The 16,366-nt window shown below is 48.4% G+C and overlaps 1 protein-coding gene across 1 annotated transcript in view; it reads right to left on the reverse strand.

Moving 5' to 3' along the window:
• Positions 1–16,366, reverse strand: part of OGA (O-GlcNAcase) — a 92,026-nt gene that overhangs the window by 36,543 nt on the left and 39,117 nt on the right. Inside the window, exons 5-9 of the mRNA XM_073595485.1 lie at positions 11,735–11,906; positions 9,126–9,224; positions 5,616–5,900; positions 3,513–3,671; positions 832–1,448 (exon numbers count right to left, since the gene is read on the reverse strand). Of these exons, the coding sequence (XP_073451586.1) occupies positions 832–1,448; positions 3,513–3,671; positions 5,616–5,900; positions 9,126–9,224; positions 11,735–11,906 (1,332 nt within the window). The remainder of the gene's footprint in view (positions 1–831; positions 1,449–3,512; positions 3,672–5,615; positions 5,901–9,125; positions 9,225–11,734; positions 11,907–16,366) is intronic.

Raw genomic sequence — 16,366 nt, forward strand, 5'->3', positions numbered from 1 at the left:
CTGTTAAAAAAAAAACAAAAAAAAAACCACTGTCACGTGACATTAAAAAAAAAAGTATCGGTGAGTACTTGAAAAAAAGTATCGGTACTTGTACTCGGTCCTAAAAAAGTGGTATCGGGACAACCCTAATTATTATTATTATTACACCACAGCAGGGAGGCATGGAGGTGAGGGGGACAGATGGACTGGCAGTCCCCCATTCCCGGGCTCAGGATGGAGGAGGGTCAGTGCGCACCGGCGAGACCAAGGCCCGGAAGATGGCGGCGGTGGCCGCGAGTGTTCCGTGGCGGCCTGGATATCACCACGGGCGGACAGTAACCCCTCTCAATATCCGGCCCTGGGCAAGGCAGGGGTGTGGTGGAACGGTCTGGGTGTTTCTGAGGGCTCACCAGACCAGGAGATGGAATGGTGGAGGATTGCAATCAGGGTGCCTGGAGCTCCTCTCAAACACGTCTGCCACTGCGCACATCAGGACATGCCCCCCCCCCCCAAAAAGCATTTCTAATGCCACATTATAAAGCAAGTGTAAACAAGCCCTAATTTCTATTAGACTCCAATGGCCGTGGGAAAGGTAAAGTGTCTAAAGCAGGGATCTCCAAACTACGGCCCTCCAGTTGATGTGGAACTACACATCCCATGAGGCATTGTAAAACTCTGACATTTACAGACATGACTAGGGCATGATGGGAATTGTAGTTCCTCAACAACTGGAGGGCTGTAGTTTGGAGACCCCTGGTCTAAAGCAATAGGCTTCAAAGTAATAAAATAAAATTAAAAACTTCCTACGTTTGTAACCATGTCTAACAGAAAAAAAAAACCCCAGACACTTACTTTCTCTGCATCGTTGTCGTCAGAGTTAACGCTCACCACGCTGCTGTTCGCTCGCAGCCACTGAAATTCCTTCAACATCTGAGCACCTTTTGGTCCATGTTCATAAGGCAAGAAGAACAAATCGGCCAGCAATTGTAAATCGTCCAGGGTGACGGCTTCGGCGGCATATAAGGGCTTCTCATTAGGCCCGGGGATAAACGGCTCCTTACTGATCTGCTCGTCGGTTTGCATGGGAGCGATGTCGCCGCACACGTCGTCCTGCATACACGATTCCAAGGACTTGGCTTCCCCTACGATTTCTTTGTCCGTGTCCATCGGCTTCAACTCTTCCGACATTTTCGCCTCGGTAATGTCTGTCAAGATTTGGTTCACGTTCTTGTTGACGTCCTCGACTTTCTCCTCCACCATTTCCATGGGCTCCTCCTCCAGCTGTTTCTTCTCCTCCTCCTCCTCTTTGGCCAGCATGGGCGGCTCGGCGCTCAGCGCTGTTCCCTGGCTCATTATGGGCTGCTGGTAAACGGCAGTGACGATGGTTGAAGCATTTAGAGATGGAGAGGATATTAATGGCGCCATTCCGACCACGCCAGTCTTGGCCCCGCTGTGAGCGACTTGCCTGCCTGAAAAATGGTTAGGTACAGTTAAAAAAAAAAAATTTTTTAGTCACATTTTCATTAAAAGAGACAGTTACAATAACCTCTTACATTAAAAGAGAATTTTTTTTTTTTTTTTTAAAGATTTATACTTGCTTAGGTGGATGTAGCATAGGTCCGCCAATGCTGCATCGTTCCCCCGGAACCTCCAACACCGAGAACAGAGCGATCTAACACCGCCGATCCCTCGGTTCTCACAGCTTCGTGAGCAGGGAGCATCGGTCAGCAGCTCTCTGCTCTGCCCCTCCTGTGCTCACTGAAGCGCTGGGCTGTGGAGGGGGGTGGGAGCGACCGGCTCAGCCTCTCAGTGGCTCGCTGAGAGGCTGAGCCGGGTGCTGGTCTAGGCATGTGGGCAGGACCTGACTCCATTGTCGTGATCCAGCCCAAGCCAGGACTGGCTCTGTGACACCAGCCGACAGCAGACTTTAGTCCGCTGTCTGCTAAAAACGGGTCACAGGTTTGCAGAACAAACTTATTTTGACAGGTACCCACTCCGACCGCCAGGGGGATCAAACCGGTGGCCTTCCAGCTGCTGCTGAACTACAAGTACAACCATGCCTCTGGCTGTGGGAGTCATGCTTGCAACTGTCAGCCTTGCAATGCTTCAGGCTGGTTTCACATTATTGTGATTTGAATGCGGGTTTCTCCACATCCAATTCGCATGTCAGGAGATTAGAACCGGCTTTCTATGGAGCCGGTTCACACATCTCCAGAGCGTCTCTGGTGTGAATTGCACAGGGGTCCCGTGCTTCTATTGGTCCTTTTCAGGCCCGAATTCAGCCAAAAATTCGGACTGAAATTGGACCTGAATCTGAATTGAGATGCACTGGACCCCCGCTGTGAGCCGCGCCGTGCTGCGGTGTGAACGCAGCCTTAATGGGACTTTTAGTTCTGCAACAGCTGGAGGGCCTGCCAGTTTGACTTCTGTGGCTAGGCGATTGGAGCGAAAGTTCTCCTCCCTCCCTTCCCCCTGCAGCAGTCTTCTGGGACACAACAGGTCCCAGAAGACTGTATTCACCACTCACTTATGGGCAGCGCTGCTCGCGCATACGCCGTGGGCAACTGGCGGTGAAGCCGCAAGCTGTCAAAGCAGGATGCCCATGGTGAAGATGCCGGTGCCGAGGAAAGAAGACGGTGAGTGAAACAGACTGGGGTGAGCACACCTCTGGATCGTGTGGCAGGTGAGTGGTCAGTTTTTGTAGCTCCCGACTTTTTTTTTCACAGGAGACTGGAAATCCTCTTTAAAGTGGTTGTAAAAGGCAGAAGGTGCATTCTATGCATTAAGATAAAAAAACTTCTGTGTGCAGCAGCCCCCCCTCAGCACCAAGCTGCTTGCTGTGGGGACACTAGACAGGAGGGAGGGGCCAAGAGCTCCGAAGAGGGACCCAAGGAGAGGAGGATCGGGCTGCTCTGTGCAAAACCATTACAGAGCAGGTAAGCATGACTTTTTTTTTGTATAAAAATAACAAAAAACACACATCTTTAGTATCAGGTTAAGGTAAAAAAAAAAACCCTCTGCATGTAGAATCTCCCCTCCTCCAGACCCCCTTATACTTACCTGAGCCAGATCTCGATCTTCCAGCGATGTGCACGAGAGCCGCCCTCATGAAGCTTACAATCTAAGGTCCCTAATCTCACATTTCTACATACACATAGTAGAGACAATTTAGACCGGAGCCAATTACCCTACCAGCATGTCTTTGGAGTGTGGGAGGAAACCCACGCAGCCACAGGGATGTTCTCCCAGGCAAATGCCAGGCAGGGAGTGCCCTGGCTGGGAATCGAACCGAAGACCCCAGTGCTGCCAGGCGGAAGTGCTAACCACTCAGCCACTGTACACTTTTCTCTAGGAAATATATTTGAGATTCATTGCTGTTTAATTATCCTTGCAAGCAAGATTAACTTAGCTTTAAGGTCTAGGTTCACCTTTACGATCATGTTACACCCATATTTAGGAAAGGTGAACTCATCCATTAGGTGCTTATTTTACCCTCCTAATATGAGATGATCGGTATGGAAGGTGTAACATACTGCTGTACTGAAGAGGCACTCCGAACTCCTGCAGCCAGTCTGTCAGAGCCAACTTCAGAGCCATCTGAGGACTGTACAGCACGTCCGTCTCCAAGTCTTCATCGCTGCCTTCATTCTCTAGTTTGATCTGTATGGACACCGTGCTGTCTTCACTATCCGCTGCAAAGGAAGAAAAAAATCAAAGTCAGTACCAAAAAGTTGGAGGGGGGGGGTTGACCATTTCCTATATTTTTGAATGGTCGCTGCACCCTCCCAAATAGAAGCCCCACACACACACACACACACACACACACACACACAACTTACAGACCTCAGATACGGGAAGATCTCAGTGCCTTGGCCCCTCAAAATTCTGAACACCGATAATTCCAGTATTTATGATCCTGGATGCCGTAGCCATAGAGTAAAGCTAACCAAACATGGCCGCCCAGTCTCGTACGTCATTGGTTTTCAAGTGGTTGTACTGGGATGACATGCAGCTGCTTTTTTTTTTTTTTTTTGTTTTTGAGAGCCAGCAGTCTCTCTTCTAAAAGCAATCCTAGCAGCTAACTAGCCGCTAAATTGCTATTACAAGCAGCGGTGGGGTGTCTCCCCCCCCCCCCCCCACTAGCAGCTTACCCAGGCTCTCCCATCACACTGGGAGACCAGAACTACCATCTGGCACGTCCGCCGGTTGGTCGAATACCCAAAGAAAGCCAGGATTGGCTATGGCTAAGCAATGACATGACAAAACTTCCGGTTTAGCCGGATGTTAAAGGGGGTGTAAACTCTCGTGTTTTTTCACCTTAATGCATCTATGCATTAAGGTGAAAAAAAGAAAAAAAAAAAAAAAAAAAAAAAAAAAAAAAAAACACCTTGCAGTCACCGGCCCCCGAGCCCCCCGTGTTTTACTAACCTGAGCCCCGAATTTCCATTGGCGCATCCCCGACGTCCCTCTCTCCACGGGTTCCCGGCTCTTGACTGGATAGATAGCAGCGCAGCCATTGGCTCCCGCTGCTGTCAATCAAATCCAATGACGGGGGGGCATTGATCTTGCTCCAACATTCGCAGCAATACCGCGCGCGTGGCATGATCACCGTTTATATATGCGTGTGCAACTTATGACTTTTAAGTGTAAGCATGGGGGGCGGGGGTGTGGGGGGCTGGGGCAGTGTGGCGATATTATGTTATTCAAAACTTTATTACCCTGTCTCTAACTTTTTTTGAACAACTTTATTGCTTTCACAAGGGTTGAACATTGCTTGTGAAAGCATGGGCCATGATAGGTCCCCTTTATGGAGAGATTTATTTAATTTTATTTATTTCAGGTGCTTATTATATTTAGACCCCAGATTTCTCCTCTAGACTCCAAATGCAGCCAAATCACACCCACAGATCGGTTTGATATTCTGCTTCCATGGATTTTTCTAGGGTCGCAAAGATGGAGGAACAACGTCAGTTCCTTTCTCTGTGTAGTGCCGTGCTCACTGAAGCGCTGGGCTGTGGAGGGGGGTGGGAGCGACCGGCTCAGCCTCTCAGTGGCTCGCCGAGAGGCTGAGCCGGGTGCTGTTCCAGGCATGTGGACAGGACCAGACTCCATTGTCGCGATCCAGCGCAAGATCAGTTTGATAGTCTGCTTCCCTGGCTGTTTCTAGGGTCACAAAGACGGAGGAACGACGTCAGTTCCTTTCTCTGTGTAGTGCCGCCGTTGGGTCACATCGTTCCTGTGCTCTGTAATCAGACGGTAAACACCTGGAAAATGTGGCGGCGGCGATGGTGGTGACACCCGCAGAAGTGATCAAGTGGCTGTTCAGCCACTCTAATGAGTTCTGGTAAAAAAGTGAATCGCCGGCTGAAAATTTTAATACTGGGAAGGTGCAGCTGCAGGCATCAATTCAATCGGGGACGTCATATGGCTTCATATGGGTGGGAAGTGGTTAATACCGCTGAAAAAAAAAAATTCTGCTTGGCCCTGAATGGTCACAAGGTCGGTGTAATAGCTCTTGCCATGTCACCGTAGTAAATACAGTACAATTTAATTGTCAATCATGCTGTAGTGTACAGTACATTGATTCCCCCCCCCCAACAAACCACATTTAAAACATTTTACTGTTGCATACTTACCCATTACGACATCCTTCCTCACGCCATTCATGTTGGATTTATACCACGTAGCAAGCGTGTGAATGGCCACGTAATTCGACTCGAATTCGCAGTTTGGATTGGTCAGCACTCCCCGGAGCCTAGGAATGAGCTCGGTAGATCGGCCCTTGTAAGGACCCAGGAACAGCCTCTTCTGGTCGTAGTCATTGGCGTGTATGTTGTCCCAAATCAGCGGTGACCTCTTGATGATTTTGGAAACCTCCTCAATGGATTCCACAGAAATGTCTTTGGAAACCACTTTCGGGCCTGCAGGAAAAATGGTCACATTTGGGTTAAAAAGTTCCAAGTGTTATTTTCTGCCTGTCTCTTGGGGCTCTGAATGCCAATCAAAGCCCCCATCACTAAAAAAAATTGTAACCTTAAAGTCCAGGTCACACGTTACAATTGCTTCAAAAATGATTCCCCCCCCCCTCCCCCCGTTGCTTTCTTGGTGCCATCAGGTGACTTCACCCTGAGACCCTGCCTCTTTGTGACGTCACGGTAGCGGGACATCACAAAGGGGCGGGTCTCAGGGTGATGTCACCTGGTGGCCATGCCTCATGGCTATATAAGAACTGGTAGACACCGGAGCGGACAACGTCGGGAGTCCGCGTCGGAGGACTGTGTTTTTTATTCTTAGCGGGGCAGTGGAGGGAGAAAACCGGAGGAAGACGACATTGGTGGCGGTACCGGAGAAAAGACACGTTGGAGCTACGACGGGGGATATGCTACAGTTTTAATAGAAGGACAGTCTACTGTTTTTTTGTAACCCTACACCGCTTTTTGTTGTTAGGTGAATAGGTAGGGGTACAGTACCCCATTACTCATTCGCAGGGGGGGCGGGATCCTGGGGCCCCCTTTCTTAAAAGGCGGCTTGCAGGTTCCTATATGCCCCCTGCTCGCAGACCCCCAGGGAGGGCACTGGTAACACTATATTGCGCTGGTCAGTGTGTGTAAAAATAAAAGGATTGTAAAAAAATGGAAGGGAAAGGAAATAATTTTCTTTTTTTTTTAAATAATGTTAAAATGTTAAAAACTGAAAGAAATGATTAAATATACTGTCACCAGTCGAAGACCCTGATCACTGCCAAACCAGTCATTTGATAACACTGTACTGCACTGGTGACCGTAAGTAAAAAAAATATATATATGACAACACTGAAGAAATGACACTTTGCTACAATGTAAAGTAGTGAGTGTACAGCTTGGAACAGTGTAAATTTTCTGCCCCCTCAAAAGAACTCAACACACAGCCATTAATGTCTAAACCGCTGGCAACAAAAGTCAGTACACCCCTAAGTGAAAATGTCCAAATTGGGCCCAAAGTGTCAATATTTTGTGTGGTCACCATTATTTTCTAGCACTGCCTTAACCCTCTTGGGCATGGAGGTCACCAGAGCTTCACAGGTTGGCACTGGAGTCCTCTTCTACTCCTCCATGATGACATCACAGAGCTGGTGGATGTTAGAGACCTTGCGCTCCTCCACCTTCTGTTTGAGGATGCCCCACAGATGATCAATAGGGTTTAGGTCTGGAGACATGCTTGGCCAGTCCATCACCTTTACCCTCAGCTTCTTTAGCAAGGCAGGGATCGTCTTGGAGGTGTGTTTGGGGTCGTTATGTTGGAATACTGCCCTGCGGCCCAGTCTCTGAAGGGAGGGAATCATGCTCTGCTTCAGTACGTCACAGTACATGTTGGCATTCATGGTTCCCTCAATGATCTGTAGCTCCCCAGTGCCGGCAGCACTCATGCAGCCACAGACCATGACACTCCCACCACCATGCTTGATTGTAGACAAGACACACTTGTCTTTGTCCTCTTCACCTGGATGCCGCCACACACGCTTGTCACCATCTGAACCAAATAAGTTTATCTTGGTCTCATCAGACCACAGGACATGTTCCAGTAATCCATGTCCTTAGTCTGCTTGTCTTCAGCAATCTGTTTGTGGGCTTTCTTGTGCATCATCTTTAGAAGAGGCTTCCTTCTGGGATGACAGCCATGCAGACCAACTTGATGCAGATTGCGGCGTATGGTCTGAGCACTGACAGGCTGACCCCCCCACCCCTACAACCTCTGCAGCAATGCTGGCAGCACTCATAAGTCTATTTCCCAAAGACAACCTCTGGATATGACGCTGAGCACGTGACCTCAACTTCTCTAGTGGACCATGGTAAGGCCTGTTCTGAGTGGAACTAGTCCTATGGTCTTTTCCACCGTGTTGCAGCACAGTTACAGGGTCTTGGCAATCTTCTTATAGCCTAGGCCATCTTTATGTAGAACAACAATTATTTTTTTTCAGATCCTCAGAGAGTTGTTTGCCATGAGGTGCCATGTTGAACTTCCAGTGACCAGTATGAGTGAGAGCGATAACACCAGATTTAACACACCTGCTCCCCATTCACACCTGAGACCTTATAACACTAACGAGTCACATGACACCGGGGAGGGAAAATGGCTAATTGGGCCCAATTTGGACATTTTCACTTAGGGGTGTACTCACTTTTGTTGCCAGTGGTTTAGACATTAATGGCTGTGTGTTGAGTTATTTTGAGGGGACAGAAAATTTACACTGTTATACAAGCTGTACACTCACTACTTTACATTGTAGCAAAGTGTCATTTCTTCAGTGTTGTTACATGAAAAGAGAGAAGAAATGTGAGGGGTGTACTCACTTTTGTGAGATACTGTATATCCCATAGTTTGTGGACTCTATAACTTTCCTACAGACTAAATAATATACACTGATTTGGGTTACTTTCGCCAAAAAAAATGTAGCAGAACAGATTTTGACCTAAATTTATGAATAAAAATTGTTTGCAAAACCGAGAATTGGCCTCCGTTTACCTGCTACTTTTGTTATTTGTGAATTTTTTCAATAAAATCATTTAAATATAAAAATATTTTGCAAAATTTTATAACAAACGAAAATTTGACAGTTTGGCCAAAAAAACAAAAACCACACCATTTCTTTATGCCCAAAAACTGGAAGTGACGTCAAAGGTCGCTCTGGTCCTCCAAGGGCATAGAGCGGAGTGGGGGCCCATCTTGCTCTCACTTGACTTCGTGCCCAGAAAACGGCCGCATCGAATCGCTTCCGGGTTTACCAATGGCTCTGATAAGCTCGGAAACGTCCGGGAAGTGCCTATAAATGGTGATCCCGCAGCAAATCCGCCTGCACCTTTATCTTGTAGCAAATCGCCCCATAGTAAATAACGATACTGCGGGGGGGTTGGGTTATAGTAGCTAGCTGCTGCCATACCATCGGTATTTAACATCAAAGTAATGAGGTATATTTGCAGTGGGTGGTCGGCGAGTGGGTAACATGTACATTTACTGTTTATTTTTCCCCAAATAAATCTGACATTTGGCAGGTGGAGCTTTAGGCCCCTTTTTCACCTTTTCCAGGATCTCACTTTGCAGTATTCAGAAGACAGTAACTCTCGATGACATTTACATACAAAAAAGGTATAGAAGAGCGACTATCTCACCTGTCCAGAGGACATCGATCCGGGGAAGCAACCGCTCACCGACTGTCCGCAGGTAAGGGGACTGAGCAACATTTGGGAAGCAGAAGGTGCCGCAATATTCTATAACAGAAAGCAGAGAACAGGACATGTGACTGCCGACTCTATACAATATGAGGAGTTCAGCTTCATTCACACTTGCACTCCTGCAGGTAAAATGCACATTGTGTTCACACAACCCTCAGTACCGAGAAAGAGAGAGAGAGAGAGAGAGAGAGAGAGAGAGAGAGAGAGAGAGAGAGAGAGAGAGAGAGAGAGAGAGAGAGAGAGAGAGAGAGAGAGAGAGAGAGAGAGAGAGAGAGAGAGAGAGAGAGAGAGAGAGAGAGAGAGAGAGAGAGAAAGAGAAAGAGAAAGAGAAGAGAAAGAGAAAGAGAAAGAGAAAGAGAGAGAGAGAGAAAGAAAGAGAGAAAGAAAGAGAGAGAGAGAGAAAGAAAGAGAGAGCGCGAGAGAGCGAGAGCGCGAGAGAGAGAGAGCGAGAGCGCGAGAGAGAGAGAGCGAGAGCGCGAGAGAGAGAGAGCGAGAGCGCGAGAGAGAGAGAGCGAGAGCGCGAGAGAGAGAGAGCGAGAGCGCGAGAGAGAGAGAGCGAGAGCGCGAGAGAGAGAGAGCGAGAGCGAGAGCGCGAGAGAGCGAGAGCGAGAGCGCGAGAGAGCGAGAGCGAGAGCGCGAGAGAGAGAGAGCGAGAGCGCGAGAGAGAGAGAGCGCGAGCGCGAGAGAGAGAGAGCGCGAGCGCGAGAGAGAGAGAGCGAGAGCGCGAGAGAGAGAGAGCGAGAGCGCGAGAGAGAGAGAGCGAGAGCGCGAGAGAGAGAGAGCGAGAGCGCGAGAGAGAGAGAGAGCGCGAGAGAGAGAGAGCGAGAGCGCGAGAGAGAGCGAGAGCGCGAGAGAGCGAGAGCGAGAGCGCGAGAGAGCGAGAGCGAGAGCGCGAGAGAGCGAGAGCGCGAGAGAGCGAGAGCGCGAGAGCGAGAGAGAGCGAGAGAGAGCGCGAGAGAGAGAGCGAGAGAGAGAGAGAAAGAAAAAGAGAGCAAGAAAGAGAGAAAGAAAAAGAGAGCAAGAAAGAGAGAAAGAAAAAGAGAGCAAGAAAGAGAGAGAGAGCGCGAGAGAGAGAAAGAGCGAAAAAGAAAGAGAGAGCGAGAAAGAGAGAGCGAGAGAAAGAGCGAGAGAGCGCGCGAGAAAGAAAGAGCAAGAAAGGGAGAGAGCGAGAGCGCGAGAGAGAGCGAGAGCGCGAGAGAGAGCGAGAGCGCGAGAGAGAGCGAGAGCGCGAGAGAGAGCGAGAGCGCGAGAGAGAGCGAGAGCGCGAGAGAGAGCGAGAGCGCGAGAGAGAGCGAGAGCGCGAGAGAGAGCGAGAGCGCGAGAGAGAGCGAGAGCGCGCGAGAGAGAGAGCGAGAGCGCGCGAGAGAGAGAGCGAGAGCGCGCGAGAGAGAGAGCGAGAGCGCGCGAGAGAGAGAGCGAGAGCGCGCGAGAGAGAGATCGAGAGCGAGCGAGAGCGAGCGAGAGCGAGCGCGAGAGAGAGCGAGAGAGAGAGAGCGAGAGAGAGAGAAAGAAAAAGAGAGCAAGAAAGAGAGAAAGAAAAAGAGAGCAAGAAAGAGAGAAAGAAAAAGAGAGCAAGAAAGAGAGAGAGAGCGCGAGAGAGAGAAAGAGCGAAAAAGAAAGAGAGAGCGAGAAAGAGAGAGCGAGAGAAAGAGCGAGAGAGCGCGCGAGAAAGAAAGAGAGCAAGAAAGAGAGAGAGCGAGAGAGCGAGAAAGAGAAAGAGAAAAAGAGAGAGAGAAAAAGATAGACATCTCTTTCTCTCTCTATGTATCTACACACACACACACACACACGTGTGACCCGGCTCTTTGGGGTAGGGCACGTGCATGCGCGCCTCCGGCAGTACCGCTGACTATGTCCGCCGGCACCCGCCAAATGTTCAGTACACAGGCAGATTTCCGTTCTGTTAGTAGGGAAACGGTATGTATCCTGTTTTTCTGCAAAGCAGGAACACAGATCCATGTCTTCCACTAGTAAAAAACACCCCCCCCCCCCCCCCCACAGTACACAAAATCACTGGTTAGGCACAGTTAACTCTTTGATCGCCCCTGATGTTAACCCCTTCCCAGCCAGTGTCGGTGCATTTTTTTTTTTTTTTTTTTAGCACTGATTACTGCATTATTGTCACTGGTTCACAAAAAGCGTCAGTTAGCATGCAAATTGTCTGCCGCAATATGGCATTACTAGTAAAATAAATAATATCCCATAGTTTCTAGAGGCTATAACTTTTGCGCAAACCAATCAATATACATTTATTGGGATTTTTTTTTTTTTTTTACTAAAAATATGTAGCAGAGTACATATTGGCCTAAATTTATGAAGAAATTTGATATATAATTTTTTTTTTTTTTTTTTTAATTGCTTGATTGAAATGTGACAAGTTTGGCACACCTATTAGTTGGCCACATCTGTAGTAGATTAAGGTATCGCCACCAAAAACTAAAAAACTCCCCTGACCAGAAAACTTTAGTAAAAGCCACAAGATAAAAACACAGCAGATTAGCGGAAATGCCGATATTCTGGCACGCACATCTCCAGTATATAGTTACCTGTAGGACAAAATAAAAAGGTCTCTGGTTCACCCAAGTACTGATAAATTTCATTCGTTATTGACACTTGTGCGTGAGCGAAAGAGCTGAACACCTCCTTGTCCGCCGGGCACATGTTGTGATCGATGTCATCAAACAGCAGAGCAAACGACTTGCACCCAAACTGAGTGACCTTAAAAAAATAACAAAAAATAAATTGGAGGGGAGAAAAAAAAAATTTTTTTAAATAGTTGGAGGTTCTAATTTATTTTTAAACTTGTAAACAAAAAAAGTTCCAGAAAAGGCCCCGGTCAGCAAGTGGATAAGTGTAGTATTGTAGCCGGGGGGCAGATCATAATTAGAAAAAGTGACGAGTTCAACTTTAGTAATAGGAAAAACCGTCAGAATTGATATTTACCATATAGAAATATGGTACAAAGACTTTTGGAAACATGTAGTATATGGACAGTTATGTAGTTCCCAGATGTGTATAGGTTTTTTTTATTGGTCTTTTTATTCTTTGTATATTTATTTATAGTTATGTTTCATTTGTATGTAGCACCGTGGCCCTGTGACATTTCATTCTACTGTATGTTCTTACGTGTAGTAAAATGACAATGAAGCTTGACTTGACTAGAAGTGAAAGCGTGTCTCTCCCCCCCCCCGTCTCTGTCAGTACTAGGGGGTCACATTAGATGAGTGAGGGAAGAGGAGAAACATTGAAATTCTAGGTCTGTACCAGTGTGAAAAGGTGTATTTGCCTTGGAAGAAGTTTCCTTTAAGGTTGGGTGTACTGTGTGTGTTGATGTTGCCGTGTTGTGTAAAACTATTTTGTTTTTCACACAGAACGGGGGTGCCTTGAGATTGTGCATAATTAAAAGTTAGGTTGTAAACCCACATTAAAAAAAAAAAAAAAAAAAACGACCTGCAAGACAAAGGCATAAGTGCGCATAAGTATGTTGTGCATACTAGCTCATTATGTAATACTCACCTGAGATCAAAGCCTCCCGCTGTGGTGCCCGTACACAGCACCGGCCGGCAACATTTCTCCCCGGAGTTACTTCCCGGTATCGCGGCTCCGGCGCTGCGATTGGCTGAAGCCGCGATGTCGTCACACTCACTGACGTACGTGCCATTGCTTCAGTGCACATGTGCCGATGACGTCGGCAGATACAGGGGATATATCTCCTAAACCGTGCAGGTTTAGGAGATATCCGGGGTAACTACAGGCAAGCCTTATTATAGGCTTACCTGTAGCAAAAAGTGGATTGTAAGGGGTTTACAACCACTTTAAGGGTGAGGAAGAAGAAAAAAGAAGGAAAGAAGAAGATTTAAAAACATGGCTATAGGGTCAAAAAAATAAAAATAAAATAATAGTGTATGGGGGTTCCAAGTAATTTTCTAGCAAAAAACACAGATTTTACCATGTAAACAAATAGTGCCAGAAAAGGCCGGGTCTTCAAGTGGATGTAATAACATTGCTTTTTTAAAATTTTTTTATAAAATGTACACAGCGGCCTGATCCTCTTTACGCCCTAGTAACACACAGCCCACCTGTGAGGCAGGGTGGAGTCCCTGGAGACACAGTGGGAAGAGACCACCCCTGCCATACAGGCCCTCTCTGATAGATGTACAATTCAAGACTACAGAATTAACTCCCTGCTAGATCAAATGGATGATTTTGAGTAGAGGTCGACCAATGTATCGGCCGATATTTGGCCATTTTTGATAAATCGGCATCGGCCGATTATTATCAAAATTAGGCCGATATTTAACACTGGCCGCCGTTCCTCCTCCCCTCTGCACACTCAGCGCGGCGCTTGATGCTTGCCAGAACCGCAGAGTGTGCGAAACTGACACGTAACAGAGGAGAGAGAGGATCTGTCAGAATTGAGCTTGATGTCGGGGGTGGGCGGGACCCGGCAGCTATCAAACACCAGCCAATGGGATGGGATCTGGGCGGGCCGCTACGTGTATGTGGCCAGCCCCTTTTCTTAAGCAGCCCAATCAATGGCTGGTGTTTGATAGCTGCTGGGTCCCGCCCACCCCCAACATTAAGCTCAATTCTGACAGCTTCTCTCTCCTCTGTTACTTGTCAGTTTCACACAGTTACACTCGGCTCAGTGTGAAACCTGCCAGTGCCAACCAGTGCCACCCGCCAGTGCCATCTGTCAATTCCAAACCAGTGCCACCAACCAGTGCCATCTGCCAGTGCCATCAGTCAGTTCCAAACCAGTGCCACATGCCAATCAGTGCCATCTGTCAGTTCCAAACCAGTGCCACCTGCCAACCAGTGCCATCTGCCAGTGCCAATCAGTGCCATCTGTCAGTTCCAAACCAGTGCATGCCACCTGCCAGTGCCATCTGTACTGAGGACATCAAGTGTGTGGTAGGAGTGGAGTGGGAGAGGTTTTTTCTTTGTTTTAAAATCGGCATCATATAATCAACCATCGGCCGCCCAAATTTCTAAATATCGACATCGGCCAGAGGAAAACCCATATCGGACGACCTCTAATTTTGAGAGCAGGAGCCGCAGGGTTAACATCCACATTAGAGGCCTGTCCGAAGCCACGGGCCCAAAGAACATCGTACCCACTCTGCAAGGAGTCTTCAAGCAAATATTGGGCCGCCATGCTCCTGACCAAAAAGAAATGGACCGAGCCCACAGAGCCATGCGCCCCCCCCCCCCCCCCCCATCTGAAGATCCTGATAAGCCCAGAGACATTATCTGTAAATTGCACAAACATTCACTGAAGGAGCGCATTATGTTCCAAGTGAGGGGTATCCACCATGTGGATTTTGATGGTGCCAAGCTAACCTTCTTTCCTGACCTTTCTAGATGCACGCTTATGCAACATCATGCCCTCAAGCCACTACTGGGAGGTTTTGCAAGGTGCCCAACTGAGTTACAGATGGGGCTTCCCGTTCAGCCACTAAAGATGGCCAGCAGTTCACACTACAGAACAAAGGAACCTTGGCGCCCAGCCCACTGCAGAAGACGCAACGGACCCAGGAGGGGCCCCTCTGGTCAAGCACACATCTCTTCCTCTCCACGGGGGACACCCTGACTGGCTGAACTGTCCACCGCTGATTTTCACGCCACTTCTGGAGTAATATCAACACCCCCCCCACCCCCGGCTGCTGTACCACCTTTTGCCTTAAGTTGAGGTGCAGGCCTTGCACCTGGTGACGACAGAGGGTCCCCCTTTCGGACTCACTCCCCATGCCCTGCCACCCACCCTCAATAGGTCAACTCCTTGGAGTCATGTTCCCCTTTTGGGGAAAGCCACTGCTCGCTGGCCTCCACTGCCTCGTCTTGAGGAGGGGGTGGCAGCTCCTGACTAGTGGTGATATTGCACTTTGGTGCGTCCTTTGGGCTTTTTTTTGTTGTTGTTTAGTATGTTTGTTATGTTCCTTATGTTTTCTGTGTATTTCACCTGCAATAACTGAGATTTGTTTTTTAGGCTCTTATCTATGCCTGGTATGCTACCACTGTTGCTTGTTGCCTGGCTTGGTGTGCTGCGGGTCTCTCTCTCCTTCTGCTGGAGGCTCGGCTGCTCCACTGCGTAATTTCTCATCATGGCCTCCCTGAAAGTCGTGTCGTATAACGTGCGTGGCCTGGGATCCCCCTCGAAACGCGTTAAGTTGTGGCTTGAGACAAAACGTTTGGGGGCACACTTTTTTTTGCAGGAAATGCACTTCCACACTGACTCGGTCCCCCGCCTCCCTACTCATCTATACAAATCATGGTACCTCAGTAATTCCCCTCGTCCCAAATCTGGGGGGGGGGGTTGGGTTGCCATAGCGGTTCACAAGCAATGCCCCTTTGTACCGGTGGACCAATTGATAGACCCCAATGGTAGGTTTGTCTTCATCAAGGGCACCATTTTCAATCGGAGGTTTACATTTGCAGCTGTGTACGCCCCGAATAGCTAACAATTAACCTTTTTGGACTCTGTCCTGGAATCCTTGTCCACCTTCAGGGAGGGACAGCTCATTCTAGGAGGTAACTTTAATGTTAGCCCCAACCCACAGCTAGAAACGTCTTCAGGCCAGTCTACCCATTCATTCGCCTTTTTGAAGCATTTTAGGAAGTCCCTAAAGGCACATCACCTGGTCGACTGTTGGAGACTGCTCTACCCCTCAGGTAGGGACTACAGCTATTTTTCGCCACCCATAATGTCTATACACGTATAGACCTATTGGTGATGGACCAGTTTTCCCTCGACTCCTTGGCTGGCGCATCCATCGGCTCCATAACCATATCAGATCACGCCCCGGTTCCCATATCCCTGCATCCTCTGTCTTCGGATGCGGGGACGTGGAGCTGGTGCCTGAATGGAGCCATTTTGGATGACGCAGTGGCCCAGAAACAGGTCTCCAATACCATCTCCCTATACTTTGCTGAAAACAAGACAGGCAAGGTGGGTATGGGCTCAATATGGGAAGGACATAAAGCAGTGGTTCGAGGGGAGCTGATATCCCAGGGGGATAGATTAAAGAAGGCAAGGGAGGGGGAAATGCAGACCCTACTATCCAAGATATGCTCGGCCGAACTCATGCACAAACTACGCGTCACCCCAGAACTGGTGTCGGAACTGCAATCCCTTAGACAAGACCTGGTCACTCTACTAGACGTTAAGATCAGGGCAG

Source organism: Aquarana catesbeiana, linkage group LG08, assembly GCF_042186555.1.
Source record: "Aquarana catesbeiana isolate 2022-GZ linkage group LG08, ASM4218655v1, whole genome shotgun sequence".
NCBI lineage: Eukaryota > Metazoa > Chordata > Amphibia > Anura > Ranidae > Aquarana > Aquarana catesbeiana.